The following is an 18440-nucleotide window of genomic DNA, read 5'->3' as shown; positions in this document are numbered from 1 at the left end:
AATATAACGGAATTGAAATCTAGATGCAACTCCAGGATTTTTGGGAAGGATTGACACCAGCCTCACATAGAACATTGAACAATGCAGTTAGAGGCTCTTTAATGAAGAAGACTCCAGAGAAGATAGTTATAATTCTTGATGAGTTATCTGAAGATGCAAATCAGTGGCCCTCTAAGAGTGCTGAAAGAAGAAGATCAACTGGTGTTCACCAAGTTGATGCTAATACATCTGTGCAGGTACAACTTGATGTTATGGCTAAAGAAATACGAAACCTGACCTTATCCTCGATACAAAATAAGCCCCACACAACTTGTGATATATGTGGAAGATGACACCCTACTCATGAGTGTCAAGCCTCAACTGAGGAAGTGAATGCTGTGGGAAATTATAATGCAATGGGTTAGAGACACCCCGGTTTTTCTTGGAGTTCACCTGGAGGTACTACGAATGCTTGGCAACAAAATAACTCTAGACCCCAGGGACAAGGAGCTCCAGCATACCAAAATCAGCAATATCAGCCTCAATAGCTCATTCAGCATGGTCTAGAGGATCTTATAAAGGCTTTCATTATCAAGACATATGAGAGGATGGACGCCCATGGAGCAGCTATTAAAGAACTGGGCACTGGTTTTCGAAACCTAGAGAGACAAATGAGACAAATTGCAAAAATATTATCTGAGAGGGCTCCAGGAACTCTCCCCGCTGATACTGAGAGAAATTCTAAAGAAATAGTGAATGTTGTAACTCTAAGAAGTGGGCAAGTGTTGAAAGATCCCACCCCGATCCAAAATGATGCGAAACTTGAAAAAGAAAGTGGGGAGCAGCTAAAGAATGGTGTTGATAAAAAGAAGAAAGGCCCGATGAAAGCAGAGAAAAAAAAGAAAGACAAAAAATTGAGAAGGGAGGAACATGATGAGAGCGAGCATATGCCTGCTTTACCTTTCCCTCAAACGTTATATAGAGAAAAGTTGGATAAACAATTTGGGAGATTTCTGGATGTGCTGAAACAGATTCATGTAAACTTACCATTCATAGAAATGCTCTCACAAATGCCCGCTTACCCCAAATTCTTGAAGGAGATCCTTAAAAAGAACAGGAAGATAGAGGAGACCTCAGTGGTCAAGCTCACAGAGCATTACATCGCGATATTGCAAAACAAACTCCCACAAAAGTATGGAGATCCAGGGAGTTTTACTATACCTTGCTCATTAGGAACTATCAATTTTGATAAATCTTTATGTCATTCTGGTGCCTCAATTAACTTTATGCCTCTATCTATTTACAGGAAACTAGAGAAGGAGATTGGAGAGATAAGGTCGATGCCAATATCTTTGCAGCTGGCGGACCAAATGACTGTAATACCCGAGGGGATAGTGGAAGATATATTAGTTCGGGTGGATAAGTTCATATTTCTTGTGGATTTTCTAGTTGTGAATATGGAGGAAAATAAGGAGCCCCCTCCAATCCAAGGAAGACCATTCTTAGCAACGGGTAAAGCTATATTAGATATACACGAGAGAAAACTCATGCTTAGAGTGGGTGAGGAGACTGTGACTTTTGAGTTGAATATAGCAAATGGGGCACAAAAAGAAAAACCAGCTGCAACTGTTGAGTGAAAAGTGAAGGGCTCAAAAGAGAATGCTGTAGTGAGCGAGAAAGATAAGTGTGAGGTGTACCTCAAAAAGACTGAGAAGAAGCTATCTGCATGGATGTGTGCATTAGTTCGAAGGCGAGGAATGTAGCCCGACTTCGACTCAAACCCAAACTAGATGTTCAGGGAAGTTTTCTTTACCTTATTCTTTTTAATTGTGTGTCATGGGGACATGCCATAACTTAAAGTGTGGGGTGGGAGTTAGTTGTATGTTATATGTATATGTGTATGTTGTAGTAGTTGGAAAATTGAAAAAAAACATAAAACATTGAAAAAATTTCGATTTTTTTTGACGATGGATATCATTCGACGGGTTTCTTGAGGGATTAAAGTCAAAGGAAAAAGACAAATAGATTTTCTATTGTTAGGTAGTGTATTAATTCCCCCTTGGTTTTTCTTTGTGCCGTGGTTCTTTTTCAAGGGTTTTGTTTGAACCAAGTGTAGTTAGTTTTTATTTTTATTAGTGGTAGGAAACCTTGTGTTATGATTTGAATTGAAAGTAATATCTCTTAACTTTATTATACCTTGAGAATAATGAGTGCTTTAGTTGTGATGCTTAAGCTCAGTTTTTGACTCTTATATAAGTACCTTAAATTGTATGATCTTAACTTTGCTTAACTGCTTTGACTAGAGTGTCTTGATAGTCCAATCCTAAGTGGGTTATGTGCCATGTGTGTGTGAGGTCTTGTGTTATTCTATGCATTGCATTTGATGTCTAGAACTTGCCACATGTATTTTCAAAGCGAAATAGTAGTTTTATTCAGTCTTGGAAGTGATTTAGGCATTTCTTTGTTGAGCCAGATATATGCTTTTACCCACCTAATTATTATGTATCGTAGTTAAACCCTTTGAGCCTGTATTCATGTTTCTTTGGCAACCACATTACAAGCTTTACCCATTTGTTTGAATTGACCATCTATTTGAACCTTATACCTAGCGTGAGCACTTGAAATTGTAATGAACTTTGAAAAAGCTGAAGTGTGGGGTGGTTGGTTTGGCTTTTGAGTGGAACTATTGAAATAAGGAGATAGGTGCACTGGTTTAAAAAAATAAGAGCCACTTGAATTGAATAAGGAAAGAAAAAAAAAATTGTTGTGCAAAATATTCCTTGGCAGTGGGGACTCTTGATGTAATTATGCTTAAAGAAGTAAGGAGTTAATGTATATTGATGTGAAGGTGGAGTTATGATTTGACATAAGTGTGGGGTTTTGAACAATGAAATGTATGTATTAAAGTGCTTAGGGAGGTGTAGTCACTCTTATATCTAAATGTATCCTACCCATTTCGCAGCCTACATTACAACCAATTAAATTCCTAGTTGATCCTTGACTGAATGAGCTCAATTAGTAGAGTAATACACTACGGACAAGCCTATGGTACATCTTGTGTGGCATATAAATATTGTTTCTGAGAGTGAGTGAATTCTTTCTATCTTGAGTTCTAAATTGTTCTTAAACTTTATTATGTGTATAACTACTCTCTATTGTTATGTGAGGGCACTTGATTCATGAAGGAAAGGTAATGCTTGACCTCCGTGTTAGAGTAAGTGAGCGGGTTATAAATAATGCGTGGTGCTTTTGAGTCAAATTTTAAGGCTAGGATGTTACGGTATTGTGCTTAATCTATTTTAAATATTATTGGTGTGATGAGTTATTAGAGTTGTTGAAAAAATGTAGTGTCTATATGAAGTGTAGTTTGATTGCTCGAGCACGAGCAATGGTTTAAGTGTGGGGTGTTGATAGTAGGCTATAATTACGTATTTTAGTCTCTTATTGCACTCTAGTTCACTGCACTTTATTCATGTTCGAGCTTTAATTGATAGTGTTTTGCACTTATTGTGTGTTTTATGCCTTGTAGGAGTGATTCCGAGTGATGTAGATGTTATGGAATTAATTCGAGCTATTTGGAGCTTTGAATTCTGAGTAAAAACCCAAGGGATTAAGCCAGGATCGTGTTCGGTGGTCGAGGTCCAAGTCTGGACATCAAAACGCAAGGAAAATATGTACTCTGAGTAATCCTCACTGCCGCAGTGCGTGGGGCGCCGCGGCTGTACAAATCTATGCTGCCTGTCAGAATTAGCTCTCTATATTTCCCCACTAATGCCCCGTATGGCGCGTCGCCCCATGCGGCACGCCTGTGCAATTTTTACAGAGTGAAAATCCAATTTCGGCTAGGAGAAGGTAGTTTCGTCTGGGCCCGACCCTACTTGGTATAAATACATGAAAAAATATTATTTTTAGGACTTTTGATACATATTCGACCTAAGGAGGCTAAGGAGGAGTTGAAAGAATATGAACACAAGGATTTCATCCTTTCTTCCTCACTTAAGACACGAGTTCTGATTGAATTTATGTTTTCCTGTACTTTAACTTTATTTGTGATGAATTGCTCCATATCTATAAAGTAGTTCTCTTTAGGGTTTGATGGATTTGGTGTATTGATGATGGTTTGTGGATTATAACTCTAGTTTTTATGTATTGAATCGGTTTTGGATGATTTAATTGCTGCATCTACATTCACTTGCTCATGTAATCGAGAGAGGCATAACTTGTGATATCCTTGAATTATATTGTTGGTTGAGTTCTTTAATTCTTCTTAGTAATCGAAATAGGCTAGTTAAAGCATTGATTAAATCTAGTTAGTAGGATAATCGAGATAGGTTCTCCTAAAGATCAATCCACTACGCATTCTTGCAAATCTTCATGTGCTTAAATTGGTTCATCTCGTAAGGTTAAGACTTAATCGAGAGAGGTATTTTTGCTGAACATTTGAACTAATAATTGAGTGAATTTGAGAGACTCACTTGAACATTAGAAGTGAATTATCTAGAGTTAGATCTCGAACAATTATCTTGCACCTATCCTATCAACCCCTATTTTCTCCCACTGATAATTTCCTTGCTAGCCTTTGTTTCGATTATCATTAGTCAATAGCTTTAGCTTCTTAGTTAACTTTAGTTAGAAATAATCTAAATCTCAAGTGTTTATCATCTTGGATAACAATCAAGCTAGAAACAACGAGAATACTATTTAAATCCAATCCTTGTGGATACGATATTATACTATACTATATGTGATTAGCGAGTATAATTTGAGTGTGTGTTTCGAGATCGTCATTATTTTAAAGTAAGTTTTCCTTTTCTTTTAGCCCATCACTCAAAATAGTTTATCTCTCGACATAAATCAAATTCTTCCAAGTGCATTCTTTAACTACAGTTCGTCTAGTTAATTTACAAAATACTTCCCTTGTTACAACATATTTCCTTTGCATTTTGTCAATTTATATAAATATAATTCTCACCTACTTCATCCCCTTTTGTATATAGTTTATCATACATAGACATTTATTTTTCACCATGTGACATTCTTGTTCAATCACTCTTCATTCAAGCTATTTCACCGTTCTTTGTATATAACAAATTAATCATTCTTTTGAACCTTCCCTCATTTATTTCATTGATTCCACAGGAACCACATTTTGTGGATCTTGAGGGATGCCTAACACCTTCCCCTCGAGATAACATGAACCATTACCTAGGATCTCTGTCACGACCCCAATTTCCTTCCGTAGGATATCGTGACGACACCTAGTCTCTAAGACTAGGTAAGCCTAACACTTACTAAATAATTATAAGAATTCAACCATCAAATGAAAATTTTGAGATAAAAATCTTATACAAATTACAATTCCCAAAACCGGTAGTACAAGTCATAAGCTCTATTGAGTTTGCTAGAAAAACACTGAATACACCTGTTTGGATGGAATTAAATAGTACAATGAAAATATCAGAAGGTGACTCCGAGGCCAGCGAATGCGACGACATGTTTACCTTAAGTCTCCACAGCTCGACCAACCAGCTAATACTCAACAACAACCGAGGCACTTGGACCTGCACAAAAATTTGCAAAAGTATAGTATGAGCATACCACAACTGTACCCAGTAAATATCAAGACTAATCTTGGTAGAGTAGTGACGAGGGACAGTCAAGACACCTACCATACTAAACAACCTGAACAAGTGTGTAGATGAACTAATAGAGAAATAAAATTAATATAAAGCAAAGTAGGATAAGGAATACAAGACAATACTTGCAATGATACACTAGTAACAACAATATTCAACAGGAATCAGTCAGGTAATAATGCTATAGAGTAACTAATCACAGTCTAAGTCTGGGGAAACCAAATAAAGGGTAAACCACCAACAACTCTATGAGAACAACCGCTTTCACACCAAACTTGTTCAAGCATTTCCATGCGGTACCGAACCTCGTAATCACAGCTCACGGGTCCCAAATCATGAACCCTAATCACTTGGCATCTTGTACCCATATTACAACTCATAACCGCACAGACGACTCACGTGCCAATAGAACAATCCTCACACAGAAGGCAAGAAGATAAGAGTACGTATAATGGTTAATGTCGTCAGGATTCATCTTTTAAAACTGATATGGGTGATTTAACTATGTGTATGCCTGTACAAATGTTCTACCATAATTCCAGTCAACAAAAAAGAGTGGAGTCAATGAATGACACATAAGCAACAATCACCATGAAATGTACGGTGTAATAGAAGCAACAATGAAGTTTGAAGCAGCGACCAACACAACAAGATTAGCTACACAGAGCTGAGCAAATAGTGTGACACGGAGGAAAATAATTAATAGTATTTTAAGGAAAACAACAATCAAAGACAAGTGCACAAAAAAGGGACATGACAACAAGAGCACTCGCGAGGTACCGCCTCGTAGTCTCAAATCGTAAATGAATCACAACTTTCCTTATATCACAGCGGTAGCATTTATATTTAGTTTTTGAAAATTATTTTTCCGAAATAGCATCCCGCATTTTAGCCCACCTTATCACACCGCATGGATTCTAGTAGTTCCCTTACTAGCCACGTATTTCAAGCCAATCTTATCTCACCGCATGCGTATCAATAACAACCGCACGACAGAAACCTTGTGCAACACAATAACAACCGCACGGCAGAAATCTCGTTCAACACAAAGAACTAGAAGAACGAACTCACACAGAAAGACACAACAGGGAAATAATAGTCTCAACAAGAATAGTTCGACAAGGGAGAGGTAATGTGTAAACAACTTCATATTTGATGGACATACGAACCTAAGATCACTAAAAGGTCATATTTCCACAAATAATTCCGACCACATACTCGTAACCTCGCATACTCGGCCTTCACATGGCACAATTAGCACAAAGATCCAAATCCTAAGGGGTAGTCCCCCACAGAAGGTTAGGCAAGATACTTACCTCAAAGAAGCTAGACTGTTACTCTAAAATAACCTTCTCGAGTGAAATACCCTCCGAACGACTCAAATCTAACCAAAATAACTTCAATTCATAAATAAAACTCATATAAAATAATTCTGGATAATAAAGCTTCAATCTTGAACAAGAACTAAAAGTCAACCCAAAAGACTAACCCCGGGCTCTCACCTCAGAACTAGACCAAAATTATAAAATTCGAACACCCATTCAATAACGAGTCCAACCACACAAGAATTACCAAATTTCGATAACGAATTGCCCTTCAAATCTCCATTTTACATTTTTGAAAAATTATGCAAATTTCTTAATTTCTTCCATTTGATTCACTAATAAATGATAAAAAACCATATAATCATGAAATATAACCAATTTCAGATATAGAACACTTACCCAAACCAAACTCGTGACGAATCCCTCCAGAATCGGCCAAAACCGAGGCTTCCACCTCAACCAAAATAATGAAAAATGACTGACTTCGATCCTTTATGTTTCTGCACAGAATCGCACCTATGAAACAATTTGCGTCCTTGCGATGTCGCTTCTACGGAGTCCACTACCAATTGAACCCATCGCACCTGCGGTAGAAAGTCCATTTTTGCGCAAATGTAGGTGCGAGTTGCAAATGCGCTTTTGTGCTAACCTCGCTTCTGCGTCCCCAGGCACCACTTTTGCGATCACGCAGGGCGGAAAATAACATCGCACATCTAACCACTGCCCTGATCCTTCCCAACCGCTTTTACGGCTACTTCCTCGCTTATGCGACTGCGCACCTATGACGAAATCCATCGCAGGTGCGATGGCACTAGTCCAGAACTCCTCAGCATTTCTAAAGTCCAAAAATCCGATCCGTTAACCATCTGAAATCCACCCGAGGCCCCCGAGACCTCAACCAAATATACCAATACATCCTAAAACAAGATACAAACTTAGTCGAGGGTTCAAATCACATCAAACAACGTCAAAACTATGAATCGCACCACGAATCGAACTTATGAACCCCCAAATCTTCCAACTTCCAAAACGCCTGCCAAAACATATCAAATCAACCCGGAATGACGTCAAATTTTGCACACAAGTTTCAAATGAGATAACTGAGCTAATCCAACTCTCAGAATTGCATTCCGACCCCAATATCACCAAGGTTAACTCTCAATCAAACCTCTCAACCTTCTAAAATTTCAACTTTCCAATTTTACCAAAATGCTTCAAATTACCCAACGGACCTCCAAATCCACATCCGGACGCACGCCTAAGTCCAAAATTACCATACGAAACTGTTGAAATAATCAAAATTCTATTCCGGATTCATTTTCTCAAAGGTCAAACTACGGTCAACTCTTTTCATTTAAGCTTCAAAAACAAGAATTATTCTTTCAATTAAATACCGAATAATCTAAAAACCAATCTTAACCACACACGTAGGTCATAATACACATTACAAGGCTTCTCGATACCTTAAGCCACAGAACGGGGCGCTAATTCCCAAAACGACCGGTCGGGTTGTTACAATTTCAATGGTTTCGTAGACTACAATTAAGGTGTACATTACATAGTGTAGTATAGGTGTCCTAGTATACCTTAAATACTAGGTGATGACTCTAAACTTAAATTAACCTTGTAGTGTACTATAATTTGTAGTTTGTTTTGACTTGTGCAAAATAGGGTGCAACAGTATCTGCGAGACTGAATTTCCTATATTGGGTTTCACTACGTTTATCTTGCATGATCTATTGCTTTATGTGAGACCTCTTGTCTAGTCATAAATAGGCTCTTCTTGAATCAACTACTAACTACTCGTCAGTCCATTCTCATATCTATATTCTGCGTAACCTCTCTTGGGTTATGTCTTTTGTCTTACCTTACTTTTCGCACTAGCTCCTAATGTATCAAATGTCCATTCGCACTTATTTACTAATTAAAATCCTGGCAGGGAGCCCTTACTGCCTATTCTCAGCATCCTCCTTACATAACATTCTGGATTCATAACATATCTGTAGGATCCCAGTAAATGCAAACGCCTTTTTAACGTATTCTTCCTTTACTATTTCATAGTTACCTAAACCACTTAACTTTGACTTAATACCATATCACACCATCTTTCCACCTATAGGGGAGTAATAGCATTTAATGCTCTGAAGTTTACATGCATATGTTTTACCTCTTCATCTTCGGTGTTTTTCTATATTTTCAATGACCCTTACTCACCTTGCAGTAACCCTTCTGTACCAGGGATAACTGAATTTCTTACACAAGAGGGGGACGCTTAACGTAACTAGCACACTTAATCCCTTAAGTTAAAATCTGCTCACAATGCTTGATTTTAGTGAAGCGTCTTCCCGAATGACATTTAAAGGTTATTCTTCTATTGTTCATTCTATTGCTGACGGAACACGATCTCTGAAATTCTCCTGATGTCAATTATTATCAAATCCTCTGGTCTCTAAATTTATCTTGTTTACTAGCCCATGCTAATTTTATTACTCCAAGGGTCTACTTAGCCTTCTGGTAATCGCGTTGGAATCACCAACTCATTTCTTGAAATGAGGATATAACTTTATGGCTTATACTCTTTTATAGTCTCAAGGCCTATCCCCCTTTATCTTTTCCTTCACTTGACTATAGACTCTGTCATCTTGTCATATTTTGATTTACCATCATCACCCATTTATCACATCTTACTCATAATGCTTCATTTACTCTCCTCTTATTATCCTGCTAATATCTCTGTCTATTACCTTATTCTGAAAACTTCAACAAAATATTCTTTCACTTTTAGCTCCCCTTGTTCCATCTCACTGGCTCTTCGGGTCGCCTAACATTCTCTTTTTAGTAGGGGCGGGAGTGATACTAAGGTAAATATTTATCCCTTTTAGGATTCCACTGCATATCTTCTAAAATTCCCGAATGTTTTAGTATTCATATCTGATTGTACTATTCTAGAGTGCACCATCTGAGTGTCTCACAAGTAGAGCTATTATCATATTTTCAATATTTTTCGGAAATGTCAGCTAACTCTAACAATCCATCCACCATTTTGGGTTACTTTAACCCCAACTAGATCATGATATCCCATCCTTCTCTTAAACTATATCTGTTAGCTCTCATAGGGCATAATTGAGATGGGCGTGGCCAATTGTACATACCTCTATTACTATTGAAGGTAACTCATAATGCTTATATTTCTCTGCCTGAATTGTGAATACTGATAATCTTTACTAATTTGGTACCTCGTGCACTCTTTCATCCTGTTTTTGTTACCTGTTGAAACTTATACTTTTACCTTCTGATACTCCCATGGCCTGCTATTCGTGGGGTGTGTTAGATATTCCCATCCTAAGGTCCTAAGCAGGAAAACTTGCACCTCCGGTATGCACGATATGATAAGGCCTCAAACTGGGCCATGTCATCAAGAACTCCCCCTACTAGTGCCCTAACTTTCTACTATATTAGCCCTCTAGCCAGCTGTAATCTTTTTAATTGAAAATATATATGTATCATCAGCAAACATAAGTTCTGGCTCAAACTCTTATGACTCAGCTCTATAGCATAATTTAGATTTGAAAGAAGGGTAACAGACTCCTAAATGCCTTGTAGCTTCTTGTTTATATAATGTGGTGCACAACACATATATAAACAATGCTCTACTAGATACGACTTATAGACTCCCTAGGATAGAACTACTCTGATACAATGTTTGTCACGCACCAAACCTGGGGAGGCATGGCCGGAACCCGGTGCCATATTTGACCCGAGCATACCACTCTCTAACTGTGAACTCTAGAAGGGTAACCCTCAACTTAGGCCGATGAGGCCTACCTGTGACCTAACAATACCAATCAAGGCTGACAAGGCCACCATGAATGTCGATAACCAACAATACCAAACTAACATGTACACAGGGCTGGCAAGGCCACAATACTGATATATAAAATATACAAGACTCATCTATAAGCCTCTACAGATAACTCAACTGTATCATGGTCAGGACAGGGCCTTGACCTGCCCATCAAACCTGTATATATAAAATGGACTCCAATGCCTAGACATAGTAACTCCGAGGAAGTAGAGCTTACCAACCAAGGTGATGTTTGACTCTGTCTACTGGGAAGGTCGACCCAACTGTCTATCAGGACCCGCAGGGATGAAATACAGTGTCCCCAGCAAAATGGATGTCAGTACGAATAATGTACGAGTATGTAAGGCAAAAATATTAGTACATAAAAGACATGAAAGAAACATAAGTAAAGGACTCAACATGTAATTCTGAATAGCTGTGTGAATCATGAAACATTTATAATATCATGCATATGCAGATAAATGTCATATCATGCATAGGAATATGCATACATAACATCATCAAGCCTATAAGGGCATCCCATCATATCATCTCGGCCTCAGTGGGCGAAATCATCAACGTATGCCAGCTGATCAGGTGGTGGTGCATATATAACGTTATATCTTTCCCCATACCCCATATACATATAATATATGCGTATATAATTCCATCTAGTCATGTGTCAATATACATGTATAAATGAATACAATGCATAATGAAGTAAGTCAATAAGATCTCTCGAAATGTCATAAGATCAATATGCCTTCGGTTAATATCACAAATAACCTTTATCAACTTACATATTTTCTGAGACCCATGAACATACGATATGATAATAGGACATATGGGGAATCATGAATGTAGGCAACCCTAGTACTTCTAAGAATAGAGTCATTTGTGAAATTTGCGTGTTTGCTCATTTCGTTGTATCATATGGATCATGCCAAAAGGAAAGAAGGGATAGCCTTAACATACCTTATCCACGAATTTACAACTGTTGCACAAGTCGTCGCACCTCTTACAGATGGTAATCTGTATCATACAAAGAATTGGTATCAATATCAACTTCATATTCTGCAGGGAAGTTCATTTAGTCATTTTATTGAACAACTTATGTGCATAACTTCATAGGGTCTTTTATAGCTCCAATTCAACATGTTATAGCACAATTATCTTCATATTCAATTCCCATACTCCTCACCATGATATCCATACCTTTACAATTTCATTTGGTATCTTAAAACATGTAAAAATAGCCCACACAACATAGCTCAACTTCAGGTTTCATAGTTACTAGTTTCTTCAAGTATCCTCCAACAAAATTCAACCCAAAAATTGTACAAACTTAAGATTAGGTTATGGAAGATGAAACTTACCTCAAATATACCAAGAACCCTCTGTTTTTTAACTCACTTCAGCACCAAGTAAATTCCTAAGTCGTCACAACAAGAAGGGAACATAGTTAATGGTAACCACGATATCCTTTAGTTGAACTTGCGTGGTTTATCTTTGGATTCACTATAGGATCATGAGGGAACCCTTGGATAGCATCTAGAAGGGTTTAAGAACTGTTTTGGTCAAGAAAAATGAGTTGAAACGACTTAGAATTGATTTATATACAAGATGGAGTTTTACACCGACTTTGTAGGTCCCAAGGATGCTGCTTGCGCAGTCTCGCAAAAATGCGAATATCTCTCAAATATGACGTCCTATTGATGAACGGTTTAATGCGTTAGAAACTAGACTCATAGAAATTCAACTTTATATGTGTATCACCCCATAATTCAAAGTACATCGGGAGTAAAATTCAGCTAAATTTGACCTAATTTTCAGCACATTTATGAATGTAACTTGTGATGACCTTTGTAAACTTTTGTTCCACAACTCGCTTGACTTCAAAAAATAATACATGAATATCATAAAACTAAAAAAACACATAACATGACCTCCTTATCATGTTAAGTACCCTAGTTTGTAAGGCCCCGTAAAATGTCGCAAAGGAAAAATAATGTTTCATTATGCCGGACTAGGCTTACGTGTTTGAGGATTGTAGAAAGTGAAGGATATGTTGAGCGCTTGTGTTCTAGACTTCAAAGGTAGATGGGATGATCATTTTCCACTCATAGAATTTTCCTACAATAATAGTTATCATGCTAGCATTCAGATGGCACCGTTCGAGGCTTTATATGGAACGAGATGTAGATCTCCGATTGGGTGGTTCGAAATTGGGGAAATAGAGTTGATAGGGCTAGACCTCATGGATCAGGCTATGGAAAAAGTTAATATCATTAAGGAACGGTTGAAGACTTCTCAGAGCAATCAGAAGTCCTATTCGGATGTTCGTCGTAGGGATTTGGAGTTCGAAATTGGGGAAACAGAGTTGATAGGGCTAGACCTCGTGGATCAGGCTATGGAAAAAGTTAATATCATTAAGGAACGGTTGAAGACTGCTCAGAGCCATCAGAAGTCCTATTCGGATGTTCGTCGTAGGGATTTGGAGTTCAAAGAAGATGATTGGGTATTCTTGGAAGTTTCCCCTATGAAAGGTGTAATGCGATTTGGTAAGAAATGAAAATTAAGTCCGAGGTATGTCGGACCGTACAAAATCATTCAGAGGATCGGTGAGATGGCGTACAAGCATGAGCTACCACCTGAGATGTCATTAGTGCACCCGGTATTTCATGTGTCTATGTTGAAGAAAGTAGTTGGATATCCGACACTCATTGTTCCGGTTGAGACTACTGAGGTTAATGGGGAATTGATGTATGAAGAGATTCCAGTTTCTACTATTGATCGGCAAGTCCGAACGTTGAGAAATAATGAAATTGCCTCAGTGAAAGTGCTATGGCGAAACCAACAGGTTGAAGAGGCTACTTGGGAGGCCGAGGAAGAAATGAAGAAAAAGTATCCTTATTTGTTTGAATAGCCATGTATTTATAAAGTTGTGTTTTATAAAAAATTCTAAGGATTACCTTCTATGAATTATGTATCATTTGTACAAATTGACGTTAAGGGTGTTCTTTTCTGGTAATATATTGCTTCTGAGGCCACAGTTGGTGTTGTTTTGTGTTATGTTACATCGTTGGATTATGTATATGTTGTTAGGATGTGTTTCTGGCATTCTCTGGTAGGTGGATAGGCCCAGTTACAAGGGAGACTCTGGCGAAATCTTTGGAAATTCGGGGAGTTTGCCAAATTTTGAAACTACTGGTGTGTGTGAATTAATAATTGAGTTACATTGAATGCTAATGACAGAATTTGACCCTCATTCGAGGACGAATGATCCTAAGTAGGGGAGAATGTAAGGCCCCATAAAAGCTCGCCGCGGCTCGAACTTTTTGGGATGAACAATGTACTGGAAAGTGAAGGAACAATTTGGCCAGAAAAATGTATTTATGCAGCCGCAGAATCACTCTGCGGACCGCATAATGGTCGCATAATGAAGCATGTGCGAGGCAGTTTGGGCAAAAGTATGCGGTGCATTATGCAACCCCAGAACAGGTCTGCGGGCCGCATAACTACCGTAGACCCATGCAGATTTTTTCCAGTTTTGTTTGGCACCAATTCTGCGATCACATATGCGACCGCATATCCTTTTCCGGAGCTTCATTTTTGGATTTTTATAACCGACCCTACTTCGTTAAATAGATGATTTGTACCATTTTTGAGATAAAATCTGACATTTTGAGAGTGAGAGAGTGCCCTAGAGTGAGAGAGTGATCTTTAAAAAATTGTCCTTCAATTATTGCTCGAAGCTTTGAAGATTAACAAGGAAAACTCACTAGGTCTTCATCCTAGAGGTAAGATTCTACACCCTAACTCCTAATTTCGAAATTTATCTGAAAATGGGTAATTAGAAAGATAATATTTGGGTATGAGAGTTTTTTTATTTTACATGCATGTGTTATCAAAGGGGTGTAGGAAGATTGTTGAACTAAAATGGTAAGGAATGGGTTGTGGGATGATGGAATCCTCCATAAAAGGACCTTGAAACCTTAATGCACACTTAGTGTTTGATAAAATGCTCAAATGATCTAAACCATGATCATCTTCTTAATTTTGGTTCAACTTGTTATATTTCTAAAATAGATTGAAGTTGCTAAGAATTTCGGAATATTTTAGAGTTTAAGGAAGCTCAATTGAGGTATGTTGGCTAAACTCTTATTTAAGAATTGGAACCCCAATATCCTTGTAAGTTCAACGATATTTATTACAAATCAAGTATTCCGAATAATTTTTGTGACAAAGATATATGTTCAATTCGTGTTTGAAATGCTCTTATCATATTATATTATAAATTAAGGATGTGTCCCTAACTCTGGATTGTGTATCTACATGTTATGATTCCAAGTCGTGATTTATGTGGAAATAATTATGCCAAATTGTGTAGAGATTGTGATTGGGATTACACCTCCACCCGCATACAATGGGGTGAGGCGTCAATGCCGCTTTGTGTATGATTTTGGTATTGTTGTTGCACCACCACCCACCTATACACATTGGGGTGAAGCGGCATGGCCGTTTTGTGTAGGTATTGGTATCATTGATGCATTTTCACCCGCATATATATTGGGGTGAGGCGGCGAGGTCGCTTGTGTTAAAATGATTATTGTGTTTATACCTCCACCCACATACATTGGGGTGAGGCGGCAGGGCCGCTTGAGTAGAGATTTGTTATTGTGCTTACACCTCTAGTTACATACATTAGGGTGAGGGGGCGAGGCCGCTTTGTGTGAAAATGGTTACAGAGGATCTCATCTTAAATTCTATAAGTATTAATGACAACTCTTGATGAGCTTGCTTTTGTTTAAACGACTATCTATGCTATTCTATTATCTCCTTGATTTATCATATTCATATTGTATTTCCGAGTTCTTAAATTGGTGTTTGGTTTGCATACTAGTACTATTTGATATGTACTAACGTCTCTTTTGCCGGGGGCGCTGCATCTTTAATGGATGCAGTTGGTTCCACAACGGAGGATACTGACCGGTGATTGTAGTGCTCATTCTTCCCAGTTGACTTGGTGAGCCCCATCTCATTCTGGGGTTGTGCATATTTTGTTTAGTATGTGATATCGTGTTTTGAGGTATAGCCGGAGCCTTGTTGCCGGCAATACCATTGTACTCTTTGGTATTTCTAGAGACTCCGTAGACTAAGTGTGGGTTGTATATGGGTGTTGGAAAAGTTAAACAAGTTGTGTTATGATTAAATCACTCATTCCACTTTGAACCATGAAGGTGTATGTGTGTTTTGAGAATTTTTAATGAGGTAACTAATGGTAATGAATTGGTATTGCAGACATGATCATCTTATTGTTTGATTAACAAAAATATGTATCCTATTTATTCATGGATGAGTCTGGGTAGAAAGAAATCTAATAGGCTTGCTCGTCCGGGTTTACTAGGTTGAGCACCGGTCGCGCTCCCCAATTTCGGTGTGTGACAAACTTTGTATCATAGCCTAAAGTTTTAAAGTGTCCTAGGGTATCTCAGAGCCGTGTCTAGTAGAGTCCTTATCGGTGTGTTATCGACCACATCTATAATTAAGATGCTATTTGGACATTTAGGAATAATACCCTTCTTTCATGCTCTCGATCGTGTGATAAAGCCGGCTGTAAGATTGTTCCTCCTTTAACTCGTGCGTTGCTCTAATTTTCAGTATATGGAACCTAAGAAGAAGGCAAGAACTGGCCAAAGAGCGAATATCAGCCCGGGAGTGGTAGTTGATCCTATATTTGATGATGCGGGTGAGCACCCGAGTAGGTGAGGATATTCCCCCAGTTACTACACTTCCTGATTCTACCATAGCTGATCAGACCGCACCTATCCCTACACCTACTGAAGGTGCAACGGTTCCTCCAACTGATATTCTAGTTCCACCTCCAGCTCCAGCTTCCGATTCTGGTGTGTTTGATGTTGATCTTAGATGAGCCATACAGATGTTGACAAAGATAGTGGCTTCTCAGCCCCAGAGATCGAGTGTTGGGCCTACTTCTTCCAATCAACCAGGGGAATCTGCTAGTTCCAGGGTGAACAAGTTTCTTCAGTTATATCCTCCAGTGTTTACGGGTACTGATCCCGAGGAAGACCCCAAGGACTTCATTGATGAGATGCACAAGATTCTCCGAGTTATGGAGTTGGCCTCCTACCGCCTAAAAGGGGTGGCCTATTCTTGGTTTGAGTTGTGGGAGGAATCTCGCGAGGAGGGAAGCCCTACGGCAAGGTGGGGTGAGTTCATAGATACCTTTATGGATCATTTCTTGCCTACCGAAACTAAGGTAGCCCGTGCCGCCGAGTTTGAAAGCCTAAATCAGGGTAGTATGAATGTGTAGGAGTATCATATGGAGTTTGCGCGTCTGTCCAAGTATGCCATTCACATGTTGCCCACTATGGAGGCTAGAGTGCGCCGGTTTGTACAAGGCCTTAGCCCCTTGGTTATTAATGAGCCCTCTACAACTGCCTTGAATTACGATATGAACTATGGTAACATGGTGGCATTTGCTCAAGCCACAGAGACCCGCAAATTGAAGAATAGAATAGAGCGTCAGAGTAGCAGCAAGGCCCGGTCCGCAGGCAACTTTGGTGGTTCTTCCGGTGGTGGTGGTGTTAGGTCGGCATTCAGGGGAGGGTCATCAGGACCATCTCAATCATTCGCTCAGTATTCGATGAGTGCACAGTCATCTGGACCCATTCAAGGCAACAGGGGACCCCACCAGCAGGGTCGCCCCGACCGAAGGTTTTAGCAGCGTAGGCTCCCATGCCCTAAGTGTGGGAGGATGCACTTTGGGGCCTGATTCATGGACCTACCTATATTCTATGGGTGCGGTATGAGGTGTCACATTCAGAGGGATTGCCACTCGTCCCGCCAAAATATGGGTAGAGGTGCGGTGCAACCAGCTAATTCTCCAGGTACTACATCCACAACACCTCCACCTTGAGGCACCCCAGCACCCGCAAGGCGTGGTGCACAAAATTCGGTAGGACCCAACAAATTTTATGCTATGCGGAGGCGTTGGGATTTAGAGGCTTTTCCAGATATTGTCACAGGTATATTGTCTGTCCAATCCCATGATGTATATGCTCTTATTGATCCCGGTTCCACTTTGTCATCTGTCACCCCTTATGTTACTTTGGAATTTGGGATAGAACCGGAACATCTTCATGAGTCGTTCTCTGTATCTACTCCAGTTGGTGAGTCTATTTGGCCGCGCGGGTTTATAGGGATTGTGTTGTCACGTTGCGTGATCGGGATACGGTGGCCGATCTTATGAATTGAGAATGGTCGATTTTGATATGATAATGGGGATGGATTGGCTATATTCATGTTTTGACAAGCTTGATTGCCAAACCAGGACCGTTAGGTTCGAGTTTCCAAATGAGCCAGTTATTGAGTGGAAGGGGGATGATGTGGTACTGAAGGGTAGGTTTATTTCTTACCTTAAGGCCACAAAAATGATCAACAAGGGGTGTATTTACCATTTGGTCTGGGTTACGAACATCGATGCTGAGGCACCTACACTTGAGTCTGTGCCTGTTGTGAATGAATTTCCGAGAGTCTTTCCGAATAAACTCCCTGGGATCCCACTAGAGAGGGAGATTGATTTTGGGATTGATGTGATGCCAGACACATATCCTATATCTATTCCACCCTATA

General features: G+C 39.1%; 1 protein-coding gene across 1 annotated transcript; it reads left to right on the top strand.

Annotated features, from left to right (window-relative positions):
- The first annotated feature begins 23 nt into the window (after positions 1 to 23).
- Positions 24 to 1616, top strand: LOC138898844 (uncharacterized). The gene is made up of 4 exons (XM_070184950.1): positions 24 to 236; positions 576 to 740; positions 825 to 1171; positions 1286 to 1616. Exons 1-4 carry the CDS (start codon positions 24 to 26, stop codon positions 1614 to 1616), a joined length of 1056 nt encoding a protein of 351 aa, XP_070041051.1.
- The last annotated feature ends 16824 nt before the right edge of the window (positions 1617 to 18440 follow it).

Source organism: Nicotiana tomentosiformis, chromosome 9 (assembly GCF_000390325.3).
Source record: "Nicotiana tomentosiformis chromosome 9, ASM39032v3, whole genome shotgun sequence".
In the NCBI taxonomy this organism is placed as follows: Eukaryota; Viridiplantae; Streptophyta; class Magnoliopsida; order Solanales; family Solanaceae; genus Nicotiana; species Nicotiana tomentosiformis.
Note: the sequence above shows the minus strand (reverse complement) of the source record. Positions and strands in the feature narration are given on the sequence as shown.